This window comes from Eriocheir sinensis, chromosome 66 (assembly GCF_024679095.1).
Source record: "Eriocheir sinensis breed Jianghai 21 chromosome 66, ASM2467909v1, whole genome shotgun sequence".
Taxonomy (NCBI): Eukaryota; Metazoa; Arthropoda; class Malacostraca; order Decapoda; family Varunidae; genus Eriocheir; species Eriocheir sinensis.
The window spans coordinates 84,214-110,523 of NC_066574.1; the positions used below are offsets into that span (position 1 = coordinate 84,214).

The 26,310-nt window shown below is 41.2% G+C and overlaps 1 protein-coding gene across 1 annotated transcript in view; it reads left to right on the top strand.

Moving 5' to 3' along the window:
• The first annotated feature begins 4,245 nt into the window (after positions 1 to 4,245).
• The window catches only part of LOC126987661 (serine/arginine repetitive matrix protein 2-like), a 65,682-nt gene continuing 43,617 nt past the window's right edge, over positions 4,246 to 26,310 (top strand). Inside the window, exons 1-2 of the mRNA XM_050844789.1 lie at positions 4,246 to 4,353; positions 8,028 to 8,138. Of these exons, the coding sequence (XP_050700746.1) occupies positions 4,249 to 4,353; positions 8,028 to 8,138 (216 nt within the window). The 5' untranslated portion in view covers positions 4,246 to 4,248. The remainder of the gene's footprint in view (positions 4,354 to 8,027; positions 8,139 to 26,310) is intronic.

The window sequence follows — 26,310 nt, forward strand, 5'->3', positions numbered from 1 at the left end:
ACCTGAACAGGTCCACTTCCATGGCACGACGGTATAGAACAAAATTCAGCAGCCATCATATCCTGAAAAGACACCAATTTCAGAAGTTAGTTAAATTATTCAATATAGCAACGACACAATTGAGTCAAATAGTGTACATAATGAAATAAATATTCACCAGAGAAGGTTCAAAAAGGCTTTAACTGATTCCTTGACCATAAAAACCTTGGGTTAGACACAACTTTCATGATCCTAGTATGTATACTTTTAAAAATATTGAGGAAAATCGATTTTTCGGTAATGGCGTTGCTAATTTGCATATAAAAAATTTTCCCCAAAGTAGTCATTGCGACAACCCAACCAGATTGCTTCAGGGAACCCTAAGGCAGGTGAATCCACAAAAAAACCTTATACTAGAGACCATTCATGGGTCCACCATTGAAACCATAGGACGGACAAATGGACTAATTTTAACACTGACCAAACGTGCTTTTTGGAAGTTATATCGTAACTATAGAAATTACAGTACAGTACCCTCTCGAGTTTCGCGCTATCCGAATTTCGCGATCCACAAGTTTCGCGTTTAGTCCTAAATTCTTACCATCATGAGTTTCGCGCTGCTTTGACACGTCATGCACTCTACCTTTAAAGGTAGTATCACACTGGACGTTTTCCTCCAAACATTGTGGCTGTGGCAAGAGAGAGAGAGAGAGAATGGGTCGTTTTGAAGCTGCAGTTGCAGGTGGCTGCCTTATGATTGGCTGACAGTACTGAAAACACGCTTGTGATTCGCTGGGAGTCCGATGACATCATCACCGACACTCACCTTATCAGCGGCTTCACTGCCTTTAGGTGGTGTCACAATGGCCGTTTCCGTCCAACCGTTGGGGCTTCGGGCTACGCCCGTACACCCAACTGGAAGCGAGTTCACGGTTATCCGGAAGCTGGTGTCACACTGAGCCCTTTTCTTCCCACCGCATTGGCGGTAGCTTGGGCAACCGGCAAATCCAACTTTTCCAGGTGTGTGTCACACATGGCTAAGGTCGGTTGCCCGTATCCACATCCACAACGTAAACAAAGCACTTGCCCTGTAGCCTATGAACTTGGTGTCATCTGCTAAAGTAAGGGCTGTCGGGCGTTGTCTGCTAAAGTAAGGGCTGTCGTGGCTTGTGCTGCCATTACCCAAGTTATGGACTTGTTGCTGCAGTTAAAATACAGTTGTGGGGAGTATAGGAGGAAAAAAGTGAGCTCCAGGGGGCAGCATGGGCCAGTTATAATGGTGCCAGTATAAACAGTTGCCTGCGCCATGACAGGCTCGGGGCCCACCATCAGGCCCAGATGGATAGTCTACCGGCACCATAGCCCACATGTAGGGGGGAAAAAAAAAATCTCCACGGGTCGGAACAGATAAGCTCTTTTTCAGTGTTTTCAATACCTCGAGTTTAGCGCTACACCTTCGGAAAGAAGTGAGCGCGAAACTTGAGAGGGTACTGTATTTGCCTTTTGCAAAAATCCATACTCCATGTATAATCAAATAAATAGTACTACCTTATTTTACTATTCTTTTCATTTGATTGTTTTTACCCATGTCTTTAAGAGACCAAAGTTTATTAATAACAAACTTGATAGAAAGAAATTCATGACTATGGACACCTTTTTTCAGGCCAGCTCTGATTACTTTTTTTTTTCCTTCTCTTCTATGGTGGAACAAGTAGTGGGTCTTTTTTTTTTCTTAACATTTGATATTGTCCTTTAGCTGCTGGAATTGTTGTATAAAAAAAATCAGTGCACAGGTATCGGTATCGGTCAAATATTGGGGTATCGGTATTGGTCAAAATTTTGGTATCGGTACATCCCTATTTTCCATCACGGCTTTCATATGCCTATTCATATGCCCATGGACACATTCTGGAAATTAATAAAAAAAGCATTATGCAGTTACACTATGCAGTAGGCTACTATATTAATAAATATTATGACAACGAATCTGCCATTGACACATAATATTACAGTATTAGGAACAGAATGTGAGAAGTTAAGTAAAAACAAAAACAAAAAGAAAGAAACATCACGAGAAAACAAAGTAAAGTAGCTAGGCTATTGGGTTGTGAATGAGTCATTTCACCAGTTACAGATAATCTTATGCACTTATTACAACTAACTACCACAGTACAGCATAAGATACATGATAAGAACTTCAGCAAACTTACCTTGCACAAAAAAGTTTTTCAATATACAGCAGGGAAGAGCAGACGCCTCACTTACCATGGTTCACACCCGCCGCCAGCTACACTGTGTCGCCGTCCAGCACTGATCGTCTGTCAGTGATCGAGATTATCAAACACATCATGATTGCCCGACTTTTTTCCCATCACATTATGGATATAGAATTCCACTGAGTACATAATTTCATTTTAATTTACAGATATTGATAATGATAACATAAGGATTGATTTACAGAAAAAGTAATCGAAGAAGGATTCACGTCGCTGGTGAATGTTAATAATTATTGTGCTATACACGCGTGCGTGTGTGTGTGTTTGTGTGTGTACTCAAAAGTGTATGTACTATATGCCCATGGTAGTTTGCAGTTTATGGAAAGGCTGATCGATTCATTATCCATCGCATAGATATCATTGGGCCACAATCATAAACAACGTGTTTTACACACGCATTTACAGCATGTTACTGCATGAGATGATCATTAAAGTCGTTGGAGTACGGAGGCCCTCCGTCGATTTGACGTCAGAAATTTTGCTGACGGTGGCTGCCCCTCTGCCGATGGAGGCCCGACGGTTATGTTTGCTGGGAGTACAGAGGCTCTCCGTCGAATTGACGTCACAAATTTTGCCGATGGTGGCCGACCTTCTGCTGACGGAGACCCGACGGTGATTATTTGCTGGGTTGGGATTTCTTTCACGTGTAGCTCCTGTTCACCTAGCAGTGAGTAGGTACGCGACGTAAGGCAAGGAGTTGTGACCTCGTTGTCGCGGTGTGTTGTGTGTGAATGGTCTCAGTCCTACCCAAAGATCGGTCACTGAGCTCTGAGCTCCTTCTGTAGGGAAACGGCTGGCTGTCTCGAGAGAGACCTGCAGCAGACCAAGAGGTGAATTACACACACATACACACACACAGTATATTAACAAATAGTCAATTTGAATTTAGAGGAGGACGATCCTGTGTAACTGAATTCGATGCAGTTTGCTGATGACACAGTGCTCATTGCAGAAAATGAAAGTGACACAAAATTTGGTCAGTGTTTTTTATAGTGTCTGCAAAAGGAGAAAGCTGAAAGTAAATGTCAACAAAAGTAAAGTGATGGTTTGTGAGCGAAATAGAAGTGAGGTATATTTTGTATGCCTATATAGCGTGGGAATTGAATGTGAAAAAGAATGCAAAATAATTTTGAATGGTGAAGAAATGGAGGAGGTCAATGAGTTTAAATACCTTGGATCAGTTATATGTAAGCATAGTGGTATGGAGGGAGAGATAAGAGAAAGGGCATTGCAAGGGAGAAGGGTTGGAGGGTCTTTGGGACGAATCATGAATGGCAGAAGTGTGAGCATGGAGGTAAAGAGGGATTTGAGAAATACAATAGTACCAACCCTCACATATGCAAGTGAAATGTGGGCCTGGAATGAAAGTCAGAGGTCTGGAGTGCAGGCAGTGGAAATGAGTTATTTGAGGAGTGCTTGTGGTGTGAGTAGAATGGATGGAATGAGTAATGAAAGTGTGTACGAGCATCTTGGAATGTGTCACGGGGTTGAAGGGAAGAAGTGTGGAGTGGTGGAAGAAGTGAAGCGACAGACTTTAAAGTGGTTTGTCCACATGGAGCGAATGGAGGAAAGTAAGATGACCAGAAGTGTGTACGTGAGTGAGATAGAGGGAGGGAATGCTAGAGGACGACCTCCAGTGAAGTGGAGGGATAGGGTGCAAGAGTACTTTAAGGAAAGGGTGAAAGATCCTTGAGAAACTTTGAGCAGGCAAGGAGGGAGTGTCTGGATAGTGAAAGTTGGAAACTTCTGCTGTGGCCATCCCCTGGTGGGAGCTCCTTGGAGCAGGCATCGATGAAATGATGATGATGAGAGAGAAACAATTTATATAACAGTATATTAATACTCTTACGACTGTCAATGTATTTATATGATTTTTATGTGAATATTTCTCTCTCCTTATACTATATCTTATTTATCTCCTTTGTTTTATGTCTACTTTGATGATGTTCATAAGATATTAATGTTGGAAAACCTTTAATTATCACAGAAAAATATGCGGGTTCTTCGGAGTAGCAAGCCACGCTCCTTCAATTCCTCAAAGTCCCGCGAATCAAGTGTCAACAAACAGCGTCCGTTCAAAATGCAGCTTCCTGACCTGGTGAGTTACCGCTTATCAAGTTTATTTTGCTGCCTAAACACCTTCAGAAGACACAGGGCTGATGGCGGTAGGCTGTGGGCGTGTAGACGTGCAGGGGAAAGGAGAAAATGAGTAGTGATGGACAAGGAATAGAAGATAAAGAGCTGTGCCCTTTGTCTTCGTCCTCATCTTTCCCTTTCTCTACCTCTCTTTCAGCCCATATGTTTTGTTGACTACCTACCTTCAGGAGACACAGGACTGGAGGATATGGTGGTGGTAGGCTGTGGTCGTGTAGGCCACCTGTAGCCTTTCTCTACCTCTCTTTCGGCCCATATGTTTTGTTGACTACCTACCTTCAGGAGACACAGGACTGGAGGATATGGTGGTGGTAGGCTGTGGTCGTGTAGGGGAAAGGAGGGAATATGCTGTAACCCAACCCTTTATATGTGGGTTTGCTTGAGGTTACAAGGTAACGTGTGCCGAAGCACGTGAGTTCTGGGATATTTTTTTATTTACTTTTAATTTTTTTCGATGACCATTCGTTACACTTAGCCAGAGATGTTTTTAGGTTGCCCGCTCTCTTGCCCGCCAGGCACGATGGACAGGCGTACACACGGACAGCAGAGCAACACGAGAATGAGAAGAGTATGCTACAATGACTCCCAACCCACACATCACAAGACTGTGTTACATAAGCTTTGACTATACTATATATAGAGCATGGGGCATCCAAAAGTCTCTCCTCTTCAACTCAATATTTCTCCCCAAAGCACAGCGCGACGTTTTCGTTCAATCAATAAAAAGAAGAAGAAGTGATGTTGGAGATGACGACAAAGTAATTTGTTATTGCATTGTAGTGAATATAGGCTATTTTCGGTGTTTGGTGCTGAGGTGCCGGTCCTGTGGATGTTGTAGATGACCACCCAGGCCGGCCCTTTAGGGGTTAAAGATGTATAAACTAATCTATTTATTAAAACAATAAAGTGAAAGCGTTCAGAGACGCATGGCACATCTTTCGCTTTGTATAGCGGCGTGAGTATTGTCACGATACTGACTCACAGTGACATACCACAAACACAACAATATGAACACAATTATAAGAGAAATGGAGACAGTAATCACTGCTCCTGTAACATACAATAGTGCACAATAATAAATCCTAACAGCTTCCTAACAATTCCTAATCTATGCCGCACTGGACCTTAATCTACACAGCTCACACTTCTACTCACGAACAATACAGAAGACAGCATCTTGGGTGAAGAGCAGGGCTTGAACGTAACACGTTTCTTCTATCTTGTCTCTTCGTTTCTTGAGTTCTTCTTTCTTGACTCTTCTTTCTTGGCTTCTTCTTTCTTGAGCTCTTGTTTCTTGAGTTCTTCTTTCTTGACTTCTGGCTTGAGTCCTTCTTTCTTGGTTTCTTGTGTCTTGCTGCTTCTGCTTGTTGCGAGTGAGTGGAGCTTTGTTCCGTTCTTGTTCTGTAGCTTTTCTGCTGTTCTCTGGCTCGTGCTTCCTATTTTATACGCAGTCTTCGACGAGGATGAGGGAGGAGCTCGAAGGGTGATCGTAGGACCTACGAGGTGTGGCCTAGATTACTGCTTGCCCTAGGTTTGGCGTTTGTCCTGGCGTAGGAGGGGCTCAGGTACTTTTCGCGTCTCGTGGGTGGCTCTTTTGTTTCCGTGAGTTCCCACGGGGCCTTGTGATTTGTTGCTACTGTACGCTCAGCTTTCATAGGTTCTTCGGAGCCTTGTGATTGGCTTCTAGTAGCGTGACGTAGCTGTGACACACTCTGGCGTTTCTTCTGCGAGGCTGGAGGCTAATTAGTATGCCCGACGCTGTAGGTGTAAAGGTCAGATGGGCGTTGTCCGTTCTCATTTGCCTCGCCTCGGAGTCAGGTGTCAGGTGTCGCTGATGACTAATGATGTTATGAGTGGTGTCACTTACACTTATCTTCCTTGCTTCGGTGTAAAGTGGCGCTGATGATTAATGACTTCTCCTATCGCTACTGTTTGTAAAGCATGGGCCCGCTAATGGGCCACTAATTGTCTTAGCGGCTGGTCTTAGGGCTGGCGGCTTGATGGTCCAACGGTGTTTCCATATTCTCTTCGTCCTCGGGGAGATAACACCCGAGTCGCTGTGGTAGTGGGGCGCTAATGTTGGTGATAAAGGAAGGCTGGCGACGATTGACTGCTCCGCGTGGTATGTCGTCATTTGGACTACCCGGTTGGTTACCGAAGTTACCAAGATTACCCGGGTGGTTACCGAAGTTACCAAGAGGAGGGTTTGGGTTACCCGCAGGGTTACCACAAATAGGTGGTTGAAGGCGAGTAAGAGATGGAAAAGAGCCACAGCCTTTCTCTACCTCTCTTGGCCAGTATGTTTCATTACTACACACCTTCAGGAGACACAGGGCTGGAGGATATGGTGGTGGTAGGCTGTGGGCGTGTAGGCCACACCTTCAGGAGACACAGGGCTGGAGGATATGGTGGTGGTAGGCTGTGGTTGTGTAGGCCACCTGTAGCCTTTCTCTACCTCTCTTGGCCAGTATGTTTCATTACTACACACCTTCAGGAGACACAGGGCTGGAGGATATGGTGGTGGTAGGCTGTGGTCGTGTAGGCCCTAAGGGAAAGGAGGGAATAGGTGGTTGAAGACAAGGAATAGATGGAAAAGAGCCACCTGTAGCCTTTCTCTACCTCTCTCGGCCAATAATTTTGTTGACTCTACACCTTCAGGAGTAAATTGATGGTTTGTGAGTGAAGTAGAAGTGAGGTTGTAGATTTTGTATGCCCATATAGAGTGGGAATTGAATGTGAAAAAGAATGCAAAATAATTTTGAATGGTGAAGAAATGGAGCAGATCAATGAGTTTAAGTACCTTGGATCAGTTAGGTGTAAGCATGGTGGTATGAAGGGAAAGATAAGAGAAAGGGCATTGCAAGGGAGAAGGGTGGTAGGGTCTTTGGGACGAATCATGGCTGGCAGAAGTGTGAGCATGGAGGTAAAGAGGGATTTGAGAAATACAATAATGGTACCAACCCTCACATATGCAAGTGAAACGTGGGCCTGGAATGAGAGTCAGAGGTCTGGAGTGCAGGCAGTGGAAATGAGTTATTTGAGGAGTGCTTGTGGTGTGAGTAGAATGGATGGAATGAGTAATGAAAGTGTGTACGAGCATCTTGGAATGTGTCACGGGGTTGAAGGGAAGGAGTGTGGAGTGGTGGAAGAAGTGAAGCGACAGACTTTAAAGTGGTTTGGCCACATGAAGTGAATGGAGGAAAGTAAGATGACCAGAAGTGTGTACGTGAGTGAGATAGAGGGAGGGAATGCTAGAGGACGACCTCCAGTGAAATGAAGAGATATGGTGCAGGAGTATATCAGGAAAAAGGGTGAAAGATCCTTGAGAAACTTTGAGCAGGCAAGGAGGGAGTGTCTGGATAGTGAAAGTTGGAAACTTCTGCCGTAGCCATCCCCTGGTGGGAGCTCCTTGGAGCAGGCGTCGATGAAATGATGATGATGAGAGAGAAACCATTTATTTAACAATATCTTAATACTCTGTTACGACTGTCAATGTATATATATGATTTTTATGTGAATATTTCTCCTTATACTATATCTTATTTATTTCCTCTGTTTTATGTCTACTTTGATGATGTTTATAAGATATTAATGTTGGAAAACCTTTAATTATCACAGAAAAATATGCGGGTTCTTCGGAGCAGCAAGCCAGGCTCCTTCAATTCCTCAAACTCCCGCGAATCAAGTGTCAACAAACAGCGTCCGTTCAAAATGCCGCTTCCTGACCTGGTGAGTTACCGCTTATCAAGTTTATTTTGCTGCCTACACACCTTCAGGAGACACAGGGCTGATGGCGGTAGGCTGTGGGCGTGTAGACGTGTAGGGGAAAGGAGAAAATGAGTGGTGATGGAGGGCAGCATGAGCCAATCATAATAGTGCCACTGCGCCATGACGGGCTTGAGGCTGACCATCAGGCCCAGATGGATAGTCTGCTGGCGCCACAGCCCACATGTATATATAGAAAAAAATAAAATAAAAAAGGGTCGGAACAGATACGCGCTTTTTCAGTGTTTTCAATATCTCGAGTTTTGCGATCCTCGAGTTAAGTGCTATACCTTCGGAGCGATAATACTACTACCAGTTTTGAAGGGAGAACGGGCCCTTCAAGACAATACAGCAGCAGCATTGAAGGTGATGATAGCAGGCTACCTATAAAGTAATGCACACTTTCCGCCATTATTTCATTATTTCCTGCATTGCTCATTCACATAGGCATACTAAATATACAATACTGTCTCCAAGTTTGCGATAAATAGGTCGACGTTGTGGGTCGCAAACGTTCAAATCGCAAACTTTGAACCATTATTCTTATGGGGAAAATTGAAAACCATCGACATCTTGCGCTTGGCCACCTATCCGGGTGGCCAAGCGCATGTGTGCAGACGGCCCCAGCCGCGCGCTGGGCCCGAACAGCTGACGGGCGGCTGATGATGGTGTTGAGTGTTGGCGGCATGGCCTTTGCATCAGCGCCGCCTGAACGGTGTTTCTGCCGGGGCCCATGTGTGTGTGTGGCTATGTTTGTTGTGGGTTTGGGCTTTTCAATTTGCCGATTCTTGTTTTCCACATGTTGCACGGGACCCCTTTCTTTTCTTCCATCTCTTCTTTTTGAAAAAGAGATGGAAGAAAGGAAAGGGGTCCCACACAACATGTGGAAAGTGAGAATTGGCAAACTGAGGAGCCTGGGCCCACAATGGGCACGGCCACTCACACGTGGGCCCTTGTGAAAATGCCGTTTGGGTCGCGCCGATGTCGGAGCCACGCTGCAGACTCATCACCATCGCCATCATCAGCCGCCCGTCAGCTGCTCGAGCCCACTGCACGGTCGGGGCTACTCGCACACATGCGCCTGGCTGCCCGGATCCCACTCACCATGATTATTGCAGCCAATGGAAAGGCCCAGGGGGTGGATAAGAGCGAGAATGGGAGTCAAGGACCACAACAAAGTGTGAAAAAACCCGGTTTTAGCAGCCTTTTCCTTTTCCTTTCGGGTCATCAGTTTTTTCATTTTTATATAAATATATATATTTTTCTCTATGCGGCACAAAATCAGTGAATCGCAAATTTGAAACTCGCAATCCTGAAGACAGTACTGTAATCACATAAAATGTATCTTCTACAGTAACTTCATACAAGTAGGAATCATTGTATTAAGGAGTAAGTTTAGTATTTGTGGCTTGGAGAGACGGGTGGTGTGTCTGCAGCGCTCTCCGTCACCCGCTATCCCACCAAGCGTACATAGCCTACCAGCCCCTCTATGCCACAAATACAAAACTTACTCATTAATACAATGATTCCTACCTGTATGAAGTTACTGTTGAAGATACTTTTTATGTGATTATATTTAGTATGCCTATGTGAATGAGCTATGTAGGAAATAATCCCGGAAAGTGTGCATTACTTTATAGGTAGCCTACTATCATTGCCTTCAATGCTGCTGCTGTATTGTCTTGAAGGGCCTGTTCTCCCTTGAAAACTGGTATTATTATTATTATTATTGTACTTTGATTCTTAGCTGATGTCATTGATTGTTATATTAGCGTGCCGTCATTCAATTAAATTACAAATATTTTTTAATCATGAATTAAACTAGCTAGATTATCTCAATCATATATATTTGGTACATGTCTCTGAAACAATACATGACGTCATGAACAGCCAATCGGGTGAAAAGGGGACGGAGCTTAGCCAGTATGGGGGAGGGGCTTCTCAGTGCAAATTTCCCAAGTTAATTTGGACAGACTAGAGACACTCTCTCTAAACATTAAATAATAGTAACATTCTAATAAAAAAACTAATGCATATACTTTCTACTGAAATAATCTCTTCCTTTCAAAAATAAATACTAGCAACTTTGTAAACATGAAAATTAATAATAGTGACATTTTACTCAGACCTGATAAGTAAGAATATAAAAGAAAATAAATTACACACACACACACACACACACACACACACACACATTTGTCGATGCTATTTAGATGTATTATCTAGGTAGCATCGACAGATGGTCCATTGCACTGGTCCACTGGTCCATTGCAGCTGCCTGCTTGCAGCAGTTGAGTTGAGCCCCACAGTAAAGCCTGGCAAGATGCCCTGCCAATCAGCTTAGGGACTGCTGATACTGAAATTAAAGTTATAAAAACAAAGTTAATGCAATGTATAATAGAATAAATTTGTCACATACACAAAGTTAGATGACTCCTTCCAAATCAGATTACACAAAATAAGATTTTGTAACCATTACAACTATTGGTTATAATAGAATTTATCAGTTATATAAATATGATTAAGTTATGTATATAAGCTAAATTACGAATTCTTCCGAGACAGACTCCACAAAATATGATTCTGTACCCATTGCAATAACCAAATACAAGATTCAGAGGAGAAGACGAGCCATTTAGATTGGACTTGATAATCACCAGGGAGCCAGATATCATAGAGGAGATGAACTATAAGAGCCCTATAGGGAAGAGCGATCACGTACTTATCGAGTACATATTACGAGAAGGAGGTAAAATAATCAGGAATGAGGACTACAGGAAAGAATGGTTTAACTTTAATAAGGCAAATTTTGAACAACTTCGGAAACATTTTGAGGAAGCACAATGGGATCCTTTTTTTGAGGCTGATAATGTGGAGGAAAAATGGGCTATCTTTCTACGGATTTACAATGAAGTGGAAAAGTGGGTACCAAGGATGAAAGAAGGACAGAAATCAAGAGAAGAGTGGTATGATAGAAAGTGTGTAGAAGCCAAGCAGGATAAGGAGAAGGCATGGAACAAATGGAGAAAAAATAGGAGGATAGATCTATGGAATTGAGTACAGAAGGAAGAGGAATGCTTATGTCAAAGTAAGAAGAGAAGAAAAAAGGAATTTTGAGAAAAATAATGTAGATAAGTGCAAAGACCAGCCAAAGTTGTTTTATAAGTTCACAAATGGCAAGTTGAAAAATAGAGATGAGATTCAGAAAGTTAAAGTTAATGGTGAAACTTTTGATAGTATAAGTGAAATAGTAGAAGTGATGAATAATTGTTTCCAAACAGTGTTCACAAGGGAGAGTGAGTGAAGGTGTAAATGCAGTGCCGGGGAATAGAGTGCATGGGTCTGGAGAGAATACAAACATCAGCAGATGAAGTTAGAAAATTATTGGAAGAAGTGGATATTAACAAATAGCCAATTTGGTTTCAGAGGAGGACTGTCTTGTGTAACTAATCTGATCAGCTTCTATTCAAGAGTGATTGATATAATACAGGAAAGGGACGGTTGGGCAGATTGTGTGTATCTGGACTAAAAGAAGGCGTTTGATAAAGTACCACACAAGCGATTAATATGGAAACGTAATCATGTTGGAGGTCTGGGTGGTTTAATATTGGATTGGATTATGGACTTTTTGACGAAGAGAGAAATGAGAACAGTAATCAGGAACAATAAATCAAGCTGGATGGATGTGACTAGTGGAGTCCCCCAAGGATTGGTGTTGGCTCCAATTATGTTTGTAATATATATTAATGACATGACAAGGGGTGACAAGCTATATGAATATGTTTGCTGATGATGCTAAAATAATGAAGAGGATGGCTAATGAAGAAGACTGTGTAGCCCTGAGCCAAGATCTCGATAGAATAAGAGAATGGTCATGCAAATGGGAAATGACATTCAATACAGAGAAGTGTAGCGTGATGGAGTTTGGTAAGAGCTGTAGATGAATATCGGGGAACTACTCTCTGATTAATGAAAGAATCATGAAAAAAACTGAAAAAGATCTGGGAGTGATCATAACAGACTAGTTATCCTTTGGAAAACATATAGACCGGATAACTGGGGAAACATACAATCTTCTTAGAAACATAAAAGCAGCATTTACATATTTAGATGAAGAAATGGTGAAGAAACTAATAACATCGATGATACGTCCAAGACTGGAATATGCAGCATTAGTGTGGTCACCTAGATTGAAGAAAGAAATTAGAAAGTTGGAAAGAATACAAAGAGCAGCGACTAAATTACCGGAAACTCTGAGAGAACATACTTATGAAGAAAGACTCGAGAAATTGGGACTAACAACACTGGAGAGAAGAAGAGAGAGAGGGGACTTAATAGCATTGTACAGGATACAAGAGGGATTGGAGAAATTGGACAGGGAAGACCTAGTGGTACATGACAGAAGTGTGACAAGAGGCAATGGTAAGAAATTGAAGAAGAGCAACTATAGGAGAGACATCAAGAAATACAGTTTTCCATACAGAAGCGTAACAACATGGAACGGACTTGACGAGGAGACTGTGTGTGCAAAAACGATTCATGAATTTAAAGCCAAACTGGATAATAAGTGTTATGGAGACGGGACAGCACGAGCCTAGTACGGCTCTTTTCCTGTATTTCACAACTAGGTAAATACACACACACACACACACACACACACACTACTCACTTAGCCCACTTGACCTCCAGGTGAGTAGGGGTGGAGCCAAATTAATGATAGTCTGTTCACTTAAGTCCGACCCAAGCTGACAATATAAACCTAAGCGTGTTTGCAAGCTGAGTGCTGATTGGCTACTGCTATGGCTTCCAAGTTTTCTTTAACCTCTGCTTGTGTTTATCTCACGCAGCACTTTCTGCTAATCTGCACTGTGCTTACGAACTGCTTAGGTCTAGGTTGTCAGCTTGGGTCAGACTTAAGTGAACAGACATTTTTATAATCAATAACATTCCCAGTAAACATGACTCCACCCAATTTGTAAATCTGACTCCCCTCCATGTGCACAGGGACATGTGCCACACATATCAAAGGGCTTTTCACAGCCAGGCCCAACAGCAATGCTGGTTTACCTCAGCTGCTGCATTATGGTTTCCAACTCACCCCACCCCTGATTGGACCAGGAGCAGGGACAACTCACCAAAAGGCTGCTGAACTGTGTCAGAAATAACTAAAAACTAAATCCATTATTACATAACTATCAGTAACCAAATACTTGCCCCTCCCTCCTCTGTCAGTGTCACTACCATAGCAGTCATCAGAGTCACTGTCACTTTGATTTGCCCACGCTCTACTTCCACCTGGAGCAGAGGAACTACTTGACGCGTCACGAGACATGACATGTATTCCGAACAAAAGTGGAAAATGATCTGTGGCCTTTGGTAGGCTGCGCGCTGGAGACCAATGAAAGTGTGTACGGATGCCAGATGCCTCCACCATTCTTCTGAGTCAAGAACTGGAGGTATATTTGAAACGTAGGGAGCGTAGAGTGTGATGATTATATGTACGATCCTTGTACGGGTGGGGCGTGTGGTAGTGCACTTATATATACGATCACCGTAATCTAAGGGTTAAATATCAATAATAATTATAATAACAATACTGATGATTATATATCTATCTACATACTTGGCATAATTTCCCTTACGGGAGTAGCCCAAGACAAGGAACTCGCACACATGCATGCACAGACACACACACACACACACACACGGCGCCATTGTTTACACAGACACTTAGTTGGAGCTCCTCGTATTTTGCAAGACTTCCAGAGACTCAGGGCTTCTACCGCACCAGGACTAGCACTGCAAGTTGCCTAAGGTTGCCGTTTACTAGCTAGGGCTACTTGGTAGCACAGTGCTTTTGGACTCTGTCGTTTTTTGCTATGCAAAATCAAGCTACTGAGTCCAAGGCCCCCTCCTGGCCGGGATTCCCGCCATTGCGCATGCGCAATGGAGCTAGTGTGACGTCACTACCAGCGTCAGCACAACGTCACAGCGGCTAGTTTGCTCAAACATGGACTCGTCGACCTTCAAGCTGCTGTTGGAGGCCCAGGAGCGAGCGTACAAGTCTGCACTAGATGTGGTCGTCAGGCAGCTAAACGACCAAGTTACCAAGTTGGATAAGAAAGTGACAGAACTAACAACTAGCCTGGAATTTACTCAGAGGGAAGTCGATGACCTTAAATCTAATGCCAAAGAACACGAAAAGGAGAAAAAGGAAGACAGAAGCAAAATAGACACACTTAACCAGCAACTTCAATCATCTCATCTTAAAATTAAAGAACTAGAAGAAAAAGTCACTTATCAAGAAGACTACAGCCGCAGGAAGAACTTGAGAATTAGTGGACTGGAGGAGAGAGGAGATGAAACCTGGGAGCAAACTGCAGCGGCTGTGACATCTCTCCTGGAATCAAAACTGCAGATACCAGGAATTATATTGGAGCGCGCACAGGGTTGGTCAACGCCGAGATGCCAGGCCCCGCCCGTTGTGGCGCTCGTTATGGGGATCGAGACGCAGCAATCAGACGAGGAAGACACCTGAAGGGTACTAACATATACCTGAATGAAGATTTGTCTGCAGCTTCTAGCAATCAAGAATGCTCAGATGCCCTTGCTCAAGCAGGCAAGGGCTGAAGGAAAAGTAGCTTTCTTCCGACACACCAAACTGATCATTCGGGACAAGACGTTTGGAAGTGCTACTGGACTGGACTGGGCGCGCGGCTGAAGCTGGAGGCTGGGGCTTGCGTGGCGGCCAGGTGCCAGTGACTGCCGTTGCTGGTGCTGGTGATGCTGCTGATGGTGCTGACGCTGCTGCTGGTGCTGTTGGTGCTGGCGCTCCTGATGGTGCTGGTGATGCTGATGGTGATGGTGGTGTCGTCCGTGTCGAGGCGGCTGGGGCGTGGTGTGGACAACACTGCCTCCCTCCCGTGCACCGACCTGGTGGCTCGCGGCTGTCCTCGGCCCCACCTGCTGCTTCGTCCCCCAACGCAAGGAAATCAAGAAAATCCTCACCAAGAAATAGATTCACAACGTTAAGTAATTTAGTACATAATAACTCACAATTCCAATTCCAATCAATGATTCTACTACTGCTACTACTACATCTACTACTACTACTACTACTACTAACTACTATTACTACTACTATCTGCTATTACTATCACTACTACTACTACTACTACTACTACTACTACTACTGCTACTACTGCTATTACGTCTACCACCACCACCACTACTACTACTACTACTACTACTACTACTACTACTATTTTTATGGTTACAACAACAAATACTACTACTACTACTACTACTTCTACTACTACTACTACTACTACTACTTATATACCTCTTCTCCTGCTACTACTTCAGCAACTACAACTATTACCACTATTACTACTACTACTACTATTTCTACTACTACTACTACTACTATCACTATAACCGCTTCAATATACCACCACCACTACTACTACTACTACTACTACTACTACTACTACTACTATTACTACTACTACTACTACTACTACTACTACTATTTCCACTACTACTACTACTACTTCCACTACTACTACTAACGATAATATGCCTCCACCAATAGATTATATTTTCCCTTTTGCCTCTATTAACAATGAAGATTTGTTGCATTGTTTTAATGTCAATAATACACAAAATCAAGACCTACATGCTTTCCATCCACTTAGTATAGAAGATAGAAATTATAATAACGATCTTGATGTAACTCAGTTTTATTTAAGAGCAAGAAATTTAAATTTTTCTAAATCTGAATATATTTATCTGGATAGCTTTGATAGTTCTACTAATAATAGTGAATTATATTTATTAACACTGAATATTAGATCCATCTCATCGAATTTCCAATACTTTGTAGACACTGTCCTTTCGTGCCAAACTAAATTTGATGTCCTAGGATTAACAGAAACCCGCTTAGATGTAGATATTTCTCCACTGTACAGACTACCGGAATATGAAATGTTCACTAATAACAGAAACAGGTTTGGTGGGGGAGTGGCCATTTATATCTCTAGTAAGTACAAATCTTCTGTGATCAATGAATTTTCTAAATTGGAACCTTTCATGGAATGTTTGGGAATCGAAGCAATATGTAATGCTAATACCTATTTATTTCTTTGTATTTACAGACCACCTCAAAGCAGTATAAATAATTTTCACAATTCACTTAATGAAATCTTATCCCTAATTAAAGATAAAAATTACAAGGAGGTTTTTGTGTTTGGAGACTTAAACATAGATTTGTTACAATGTAATAATGACAATGTGCAGGATTTAATTAATATAATGTACAGCTATTCTTTATTTCCTCTAACTACCTTGCCTACTCGAGTAACTTCAACTTCATCCACGTTAATTGATCATGTTTGGTCATCTCAGATTGAAAGTAATACTGCCAATTATATATTAAAGACAGATATCAGTGACCACTACCCAGTAATCTCTGTATTTAAATGTGATAAATATCGTCATCCTTCTCCCACTTACGTAACTAAAAGAATATTTAATCAGGACTCACTTGAAAAATTTAGTAATAGTCTCTCACAAACTAATTGGAGTGACACATTAAATTGTATATGTGCTAATGAGGCCTACAACTTATTTTACAGTAAATTTAAAACATGTTTTGATAAGTGTTTTCCGGAAAGAAAAATTAAATTTAGTTTTAAAAGGAACGTAGTCCACACATTACTCTAGCTCTTAAGAATAGTATTAGAGAAAACATCGACTTGAAAAACTAGCTCATAAATGGCCTTTAACGTTTAAGGAGCCTTATAGAATATATAGAAATAAATTAACGTCACTTTTAAAATTAGCCAAGAAGAAGTATAACCAAGAGCAGTTACTTAATAGCCAAGGTAATCCAAAACAACACTGGAGATCCATTAATACTATTCTTGGTAGATGCACAGGTGCTAAACATACAGTTATTGAATTAAAGCCACATTGTACTGACATTTCTGAAACATTTAATGACCATTTTTGAAGGCTGGGGGGCTAGATCATGATATAGTAGGGGATGAATATATGACATATTTACACAACTCACCTAATTACTCGGTATACTTATCACCAGCTACACAGATAGAAATTGAAAACTTTCTTAAGACATTAAAAGGTACATCATCTGGTTTTGATGAAATTTCTCCCTTGGTCGTAAGACAAACTGCCAGCATAATTTCCTTGCCATTAACACACATAGTTAACCTCACATTAAAGAAAGGAGTTTTTCCGGACGAACTTAAGAAAGCTAAAATTATTCCATTGTTTAAGTCAGATAATAGAGATGATGTCAATAACTACAGACCTATATCAGTTCTTCCTGTGTTCAGTAAAGTCTTTGAAAAAGTGATATGCACTCGTCTTGTAAATTTCATTGAGAAAAATAATTTATTTTCGAATTGTCAGCATGGTTTTAGACCAGGGCGCTCTACTGAGTCGGCCATATTTCAGTTTACCAATAATGTGTATAAATATCTGGAAAAGAAACATTATTTAGTTGGAATTTTTTTAGATCTTTCTAAGGCTTTCGATTCGCTATGTCATAAAATTCTATTAAGTAAACTTAGTAATTTTGGGATTCGGGGAGTTCCTTTAGAATTATTCAAAAATTATTTAACAAATCGATTTCAAGCTGTTTACTGTAATTCTAAATATTCTTCTTTCAAGCCTATCAAAATGGATCTATCCTAGGACCTATACTTTTTCTCATCTATATTAATGATATTGTCAATGCTAGTAATAAATTTAAGTATACCATTTATGCTGACGACACTAATTTACTATTAGATGATAAAAATATAAATAGTTTGCATATAAACATTAATAATGAGCTCAATTCAATTAATATGGGGCTTAAACATAATAAGTTAAGGTTAAATATCACTAAAACAAAATACATTATCTTTCAAAACCGATCAGTCACTACTAACATGCCACCTATAACACTTGAAGGAAAAGTACTTGAACGAGTTTCTTATACTAAGTTTTTGGGCGTTGTCATAGATCAAAATATCAATTGGAAATACCAAATTAATTCTGTTGCAAATAAACTATCTAGGATATGTGGCATACTGTATCGAATAAGAAATAGCCTTACACAAGAAGCACTTATCAGTATTTATTATACACTTTGTTACCCGCATCTCATTTATTGTGTATCTGTGTGGGCGTGTGGCCTTCCTTTCTTAAAATCTTCAGGTTTCTCAAAATAAGATATTTAGGTGTATGTTTTACATGAACAAGTTCGATTCCACACATAACGTATTTTCCACACATAGATTTCTTAATTTTAAAAACATTCATTGTTATTTTCTACTATTATTTATTTATAAAAACCTCGCACTGATGCATGGAACTCATCCTTTTCAAGTTATTAATACAGTGCATAATACGGAACAATATAAATCTTATCTCTCCACAGTTCAGGACAGTTCTTTTCAGAAATAGTATTTTATGCTCAGGACCTCAAGTTTGGAATTCTTTGCCAGTAGAAATAAAAAATCTCCTTAATAGTAATAATTTCTCTCTATTTAAAAAGTCAGTAAAAACACACTTATTTGCAATCCAAAACAATCACGGTTAAAATTATAATTTATTCCTGAAACATGAACACAAATTTACATTATTAAATCTAATCAGTGAATTGCATAGTACTATTGTCCATATTATTTTTATTATTGTTATTATTATTATTATTATTATTATTATTATTGTTATTATTATTATTATTATTATTATTATTGTTATTATTATTATTATTGTTGATGCTGTTGTAGTTGTTATTATAGTTAACATTTTAGATATAACTATTATAACTTCATCTGGTATTATAGTTAATGTTGTTATTTATTGTATATTTGTATTTAGGTTTATGGTTGGGAGCTATCTGCAACCTTTAGAAAGATAATAATAGTACAATGAAATAAATATACAGTCTGTCGGGAAGCTTCGGCTTGACAGGCTAGATTCGTTGCCAGAATTATAATTATATATATATATGTATATATCAATGTGTGTATATTATGGCAATAAACATTACTTACTTATTACTTACTTACTTACCTGTGAGGCATTGCAGAGGGACCTGGATAACATATGGGAGTGAAGTGGTACATGGCAGATGGAGTTCAACCTTTGGAAATGTAAAAAAAATAGAGTTTGGTAGGAGTGGTAGAAGATGTGAATATGATTATAAGATGGGAAGTGAGATAATATACAGAGGAGTGGAAGAGAAAGATTTGGGAGTGACTGTCTCAGAGAACATGTCACCGGACAGACACATCAACAGGATAACGGGACAAACTATGAAATTACTGAGGAACATAAGGACGGCATTTGTGTATTTGGACGAGGAGATGATGAAGAAAATAATAGTTACAATGATAAGGCCAAGGTCGGGGTATGCAGCAGCGGTCTGGTCTCCTCACGAAGAGAACATAAGAAAGCTGGAAAGAGTGCAGAGAGTGGCAACTAAGATTGTACCGGAACTTAGAGATCAGACTTATGAGGAGAGACTTAATAGCATGGGGCTCACAACACTGGAGAGAAGAAAAGAAAGAGGAGACCTGATAGCTGTGTACAAGATGGCAAGCGGGGTGGAGAATATGGACAGAGAGGACCTGTGTGTGTGGAACGAGAGAGAAACGAGAGGACATGGAAAGAAGTTGAGGGCGACCACGTGTAGGCGAGACGTGAAAAAGTTTAGCTCCCCAAACAGAAGCATTGAGCTATGGAATAGACTGGAGGAGGAGGTGGTTTGTGCAAGAAACATTCATGATTTTAAGGAAAAGTTGGACAAGAACGGATATGGAGACGGGACAGCGCGAGCATAGCTCCTTTCCCGTATGTCACAACTAGGTAAATACAACTTGACTTCTAGGTGAGTAGGAGTGGAGCCAAATTAACTGGTCAATAACGTTCCCAGTCAACTTAACTAAACCAAATTCGTAACCCAGACACTCATCCATGTGCACAGGGACTGGTGCTACATAGATCAGAGCTAGGCCCAACAGTATATGCTGGTTTACCCCGGCCACTGCATTATATGTAGTTTTCAACTCACCCCACTCCTGGCCAGACCAGGAGCAGGGACCACACACCAAGAGGCTGCTGAGCTGTGTCAGAATCATGCATACACCACTCTCCTCCATTCATTTCTATACACACAAGCACTCTTCCTTGCTCCACAGGCTACCTCTTTTCTTCAATGCATTCTTCACGCCATTTATGATAATTATGAGCATTTAAATAATTTTAGGAAACAATTATATGAGTAATTACATGACAGTTGTTACTAAAGTGTTCTCATTAAATTGCTATTTTCTTACTTTCTGAATCCTCTTCCATAATCTCCATCACTCTGGACATCTGAAAGATATTCTGCTTTTTCAGGCAGCTTCCATGCCTGAATATAGGTATCTCAAATTGGTTGCCATCAAACAAACTGATTTATCTACTGTTTTCACATTACTGGCTCAAATGAAATACTGCATTTCTCTATACGAAAATAATTTATATTACTCATAGGTGCATTCCCAGCAATACTTTACCTTAACATTTAGCATGAGTAAACTTAAGATAGTTAGACAGTGGTTAGGTATATTAATATGAACAGAGTGGTCAGGTGTAATATCAACCATTTTCCTAAGCTTTGTATCAGAGAGAGAGAGAGAGAGAGAGAGAGACCTACAACAACCCTGATCTAATGTTGAGAAGCACCATAATTTACTTGGCAGAAATTGTGTGTCAGTAAAGATGAATACAGTAAACCCTCAGTTATCTGGGTGCACCGTATCTGGGAGTTTTTAAAAATATTTGATTTTTTCCCCCCCAAAATTTTAAATTGTCGCGCGCTGCCAAAAGTCGCTCAAATTACCCGCGCAATGCCTCTAAACTATGCCTGAGCGGCGTACCGCACCCGTAAAGGCGCTGTTACACTAGCACATTTTCCGTCGATGTCTACGATTTTCGTCGTCGTTTGCATGTTCCGTCTTTCATTTCTGACGTCTTGAGTCAGACAATCATGACCGTCTTCAAATGGAAAGTTGTCAACAACTTTTTTAATCAAATCAGAATCCATAGTGGATGATGAGGAAATATTCAAAGTAAATCACTGTTTTTCATGAAAAGCAAGAATTCAGCTATTTAATATAGGTAAAAATATTCAATAAAGCAATTACACACGTAGTTACATTTTATAATATAGTGTCATAAAAGCCTACAGTGTCTCGTGTGACTAGACCTTGTTTACATGTATTTAGCTATTTGTAGTCTAGATGGCCCGAGCTAAGCTCTAATAGTCCCGTCTCCATATCTACATTTATCCAGCCTTTCCTTCATTTGGTGGACACTGCTCGCCTCCACCACTTCTTCCCGCAAGCTGTTCCATGTGTTAATACTTCTATGTGGAAAACTATACTTTTTCAAGTCACTCAAACAGGTTCCTTTATTAAGTTTCTTTCTATGTCCTCTCAGCCTCCGCATTCTCGCAGTAGAGAAGAGATCATCTCTATCCACCTCATCAGACTTATTTACCAACTTGTACAGCATGATCAGATCGCCTTTCTCCCTTCTTTGTTTCAATGTCGTCAAGCCCATATCCTTCAATCTGTCTTCATACGTCATATTCAAGAGTTCTGGGATACCCTCCGTGTGTTTCTCTCTCTTTGAAGACCTTGCAATAAGTTATGGCTCGCTGAGGGGTGGGAGATCACCCTGCAGTGGGTACCCTCCCACTCAGGCATACAAGGCAACAAAATCACCGACGCCACCGCCAAGATGGCCCTTGAGGATGTAAACATCACGCCACTCCTCCTCCCTCTCTCCACGGCCAAACACTTAATCTCCCACACCTGCCACTCTTTATGGGCTTTATTAAACACCTAATCACGTTGATAGCAGCGATAGCTTGTCTGTGTGTCGGGGCCATGGTGTTTTGTTTACATGTGACGGAAGCAGTGCAGACAAAAGTGCAGTCGGATGGTTGAGTGTAGTGTAACAGCGCCTTAAAAAGAAGTTGTCAATTTTCTGGAAGTTGATTAAAAATATTGACGGAAAATGTGTTAGTGAAACAGCGCCTTTAGTCGCACCCCAGCATGCATGTAGCAATGATATTGACATCCTGGCGCAAAGATTCGCAGGAAAGCTGTGTGCTTCGCAGTTCAACTGGCATGTAAACGTTCTTTCCGAGCGCTGCAGACCATATCGAAGTGAGGAGAGTCAAGGCAGTGCAGGTTTAAATGGCAGGAGTGTCAAAGGACTGTTTAAATGAAACACACAGTGCGAACCCTAGCTTAAGCCTTGATGACTGCCTAAATCCAGGTTGGACTAGGTGAGTAGGGCTCCGTCCCCGTGGAGAAGGCGTGCGGGTCCGCTTGCACTCCTGCGGGAGTGAGGGCGGAATAAGAGATGTGGATAAGTACCGCTCTCGGTCCGACATGTGAAAGAAGGATTTTACCATGCTTACAGTACGGCGAGTAAAGGGGCCCGCAGGGGTTCGGGAGTCCCGTGGGCCATAGCACCATAGCGTTCAGGAGACTTTGCTGTATGAGATGAAATTATTTATTTCAACCCTGGTTCAAAGACTGCTGAGAAAAGCGATGATAAGTAAACCATGTTATAAACATTTCGGAGCTGTCTTGTGACTTCAACTCATCACATTTCCTTTATGTTTTATTTTTATGAATTCTTCTGCAAGGTGAATACCTTTCTCGAACGCTTTGGGGTGCATTCAGTAGGTGTTTTGGCTTGTCTCTTGGGTCCCATGTTCATGTTATGTGCTAATGGAGAAGTGTAGCTGAGGTTGTGCACACACACAGACTTAGGAAAAGTGCATAGTTTTCAATCTGGCAAAACAGTGTTCCTGATGTTGTGCACACACACGGACTGAGGGGATGTGCATGGGAGGCAGTCTGGTAGAACAGTGTTGCCACTTGCGCCATGGTTACTTGGTGTGACGAGTGGGAAATTTTAAAATCCTAAAATTTTTTTATGACAATCCATATAAAACCGAAACCGTACTGTTGGAAACCGTTCTATTTGAGGGATGACTGTATATCTTTACCTAAATGAATAATACAAGACGCTGTATACACGAGACACATAACAGCACACGAGACATCGTGGTAAGAAGTCTACATATCTTTACCTAAATGAATAATACAGGACACTGTATACAACACACGAGACACATAACAGCACACCAGACACCGTGGTAAGAAGCAGATACCAGCACCTCAAACCTGTTGTGCTGTGCACTTATGCAGAATTTTAAGGCAGCAGTCTGGCACAGCAACAAGACACAGATGTCATTGTAAACCAAAGTACATGTATAAAGATAACTGACTTTTGAACAGCGCAACTACTTTCAAAATGGTGAAGATCACTAGGTATGTACGTAACAATGCCGTTTCTCCCGCCTTCAGTGCCTCGCAAAGTTCCAATATTTTTATTCCTATTTGTCATCGTTAATAATTAGTTTATGTATCACTACTAATTCAACATGTAAATTATGTAGGAAATAATGTCAATCCATTTTTCATTGTTGTATGTCTTAACGCTGACATGTTGTGAAATTTCACCTCAGGGTGTTATTTTACGAGTCTTTCTGTGACTCAGCTGATATTGCGTCTGTAGTTCTGTACCACATAGCGTCTATAGCTGTAGACTAGAGCGATCACAGCCCCGACCAGCGTACACCATAATGGCCATGTTGACATACTAGTGCTTGCTACTCCTCCACAATATGGTGGTATTAACCGTATTCAGGTGGGCTTCCCAGACCCATACCAACATAGCAACACAGGAGAGTCCATGGAGGCCATATATATATATATATATATATATATATATATATATATATTTATATATATATACGTAAATATATATATATATATATATAAATATATATATATATATATATATATATATATATATATATATATATATATATACAAATATATATATATATATATATATATATAAATATATATATATATACACATATATAGTGTGGCGACAGCCTGATGAACAAGCCTCCCATAACCCACTTCGCCAGTTGGGTACCTCTTTGGCCGACTCGGTAAGGAGTGGTTCTCTCGTCACGCTGGCTGCGGGTTCAATCCCAGCCCAGGCAGCCGGCGAATACCCTGATCTTGATTAATTTCTCATGTTTCAATACATGCAGAGGTCGTGTTGGGAAATAGAGGAAATAGAAAAATATGCTCTCGGGCCATGAAATATATATATATATATATATATATATATATATATATATATAGACACATATAGATATATATATATATAACTATATATATATATACAGTCGTCCCTCAAATAGTACGGTTTCCAATAGTATGGTTTCGGTTTTATACGGATTGTCATGGAAGAATTTTTTAAGGATCTTTAAATTTCCTGCTAGTCGCATTAAGTAGCCATGGCGTGAGTGGCAACACTGTTCCACCAAAACACCTGCTGAAAGCACCCCAAAGCTTTCGAGAAAGGTGTTCACCTTGCAGAAGAATTCAGATGTAGGAGAAGTTACGTTTTGGGATGAGTTACGTTGCGAGACGGAGAGCATACCATGTGAATGAGAGCAATGTTCGCTGTATCAATCTTAGTGTAAAAGAAATTCTTGCCGCAGTAACTGCCATGCTCCAAGAGTGCTGCAAGAGTGGAGATAAGTCCGTCCTTTTACTAAGCCTCGTCGTTGTTATGCTAACGGCGTCTCACTCGCAGCAAAATTGCGTACGCTGATCTTCCTGGCGACGTTACACATGCATTACTAGCTGTCCTGGCTGACGAACTCCTTACAACAGAAGATGAAAAGGAAGCTGTAGTGTGTGGGTGGGTGTGTTAGTGTCCATCTATTACTGTGTGGGTGTGTTAGTGTCCATCTATTACTGTGTGGGTGTGTTAGTGTCCATCTATTACTGTGTGGGTGGGTGTGTTAGTGTCCATCTATTACTGTGTGGGTGTGTTAGTGTCCATCTATTACTGTGTGGGTGTGGGTGTTAGTGTCCATCTATTACTGTGTGGGTGTGTTAGTGTCCATCTATTACTGTGTGGGTGTGTTAGTGTCCATCTATTACTGTGTGGGTGGGTGTGTTAGTGTACATCTATTACTGTGTGGGTGGGTGTGTTAGTGTCCATCTATTACTGTGTGGGTGTGTTAGTGTTCATCTGTTACTGTGTGGGTGTGTTAGTGTTCATCTGTTACTGTGTGGGTGTGTTAGTGTTCATCTGTTACTGTGTGGGTGTGTTAGTGTTCATCTATTACTGTGTGGGTGTGGGTGTGTTAGTGTTCATCTGTTACTGTGTGGGTGTGTTAGTGTTCATCTATTACTGTGTGGGTGTGGGTGTTAGTGTCCATCTATTACTGTGTAGGTGTGGGTGTTAGTGTCCATCTATTACTGTGTGGGTGTGTTAGTGTCCATCTATTACTGTGTGGGTGTGGGTGTTAGTGTCCATCTATTACTGTGTGGGTGTGTTAGTGTCCATCTATTACTGTGTGGGTGTGTTAGTGTCCATCTATTACTGTGTGGGTGTGTTAGTGTCCATCTATTACTGTGTGGGTGTGTTAGTGTCCATCTATTACTGTGTGGGTGTGTTAGTGTCCATCTATTACTGTGTGGGTGTGTTAGTGTCCATCTATTACTGTGTGGGTGTTAGTGTCCATCTATTACTGTGTGGGTGTGTTAGTGTCCATCTATTACTGTGTGGGTGTGTTAGTGTCCATCTATTACTGTGTGGGTGTGGGTGTTAGTGTCCATCTATTACTGTGTGGGTGTGTTAGTGTCCATCTATTACTGTGTAGGTGTGGGTGTTAGTGTCCATCTATTACTGTGTGGGTGTGTTAGTGTCCATCTATTACTGTGTGGGTGTGGGTGTTAGTGTCCATCTATTACTGTGTGGGTGTGGGTGTTAGTGTCCATCTATTACTGTGTGGGTGTGGGTGTTAGTGTCCATCTATTACTGTGTGGGTGGGTGTGTTAGTGTCCATCTATTACTGTGTGGGTGGGTGTGTTAGTGTCCATCTATTACTGTGTGGGTGTGGGTGTTAGTGTCCATCTATTACTGTGTGGGTGTGGGTGTTAGTGTCCATCTATTA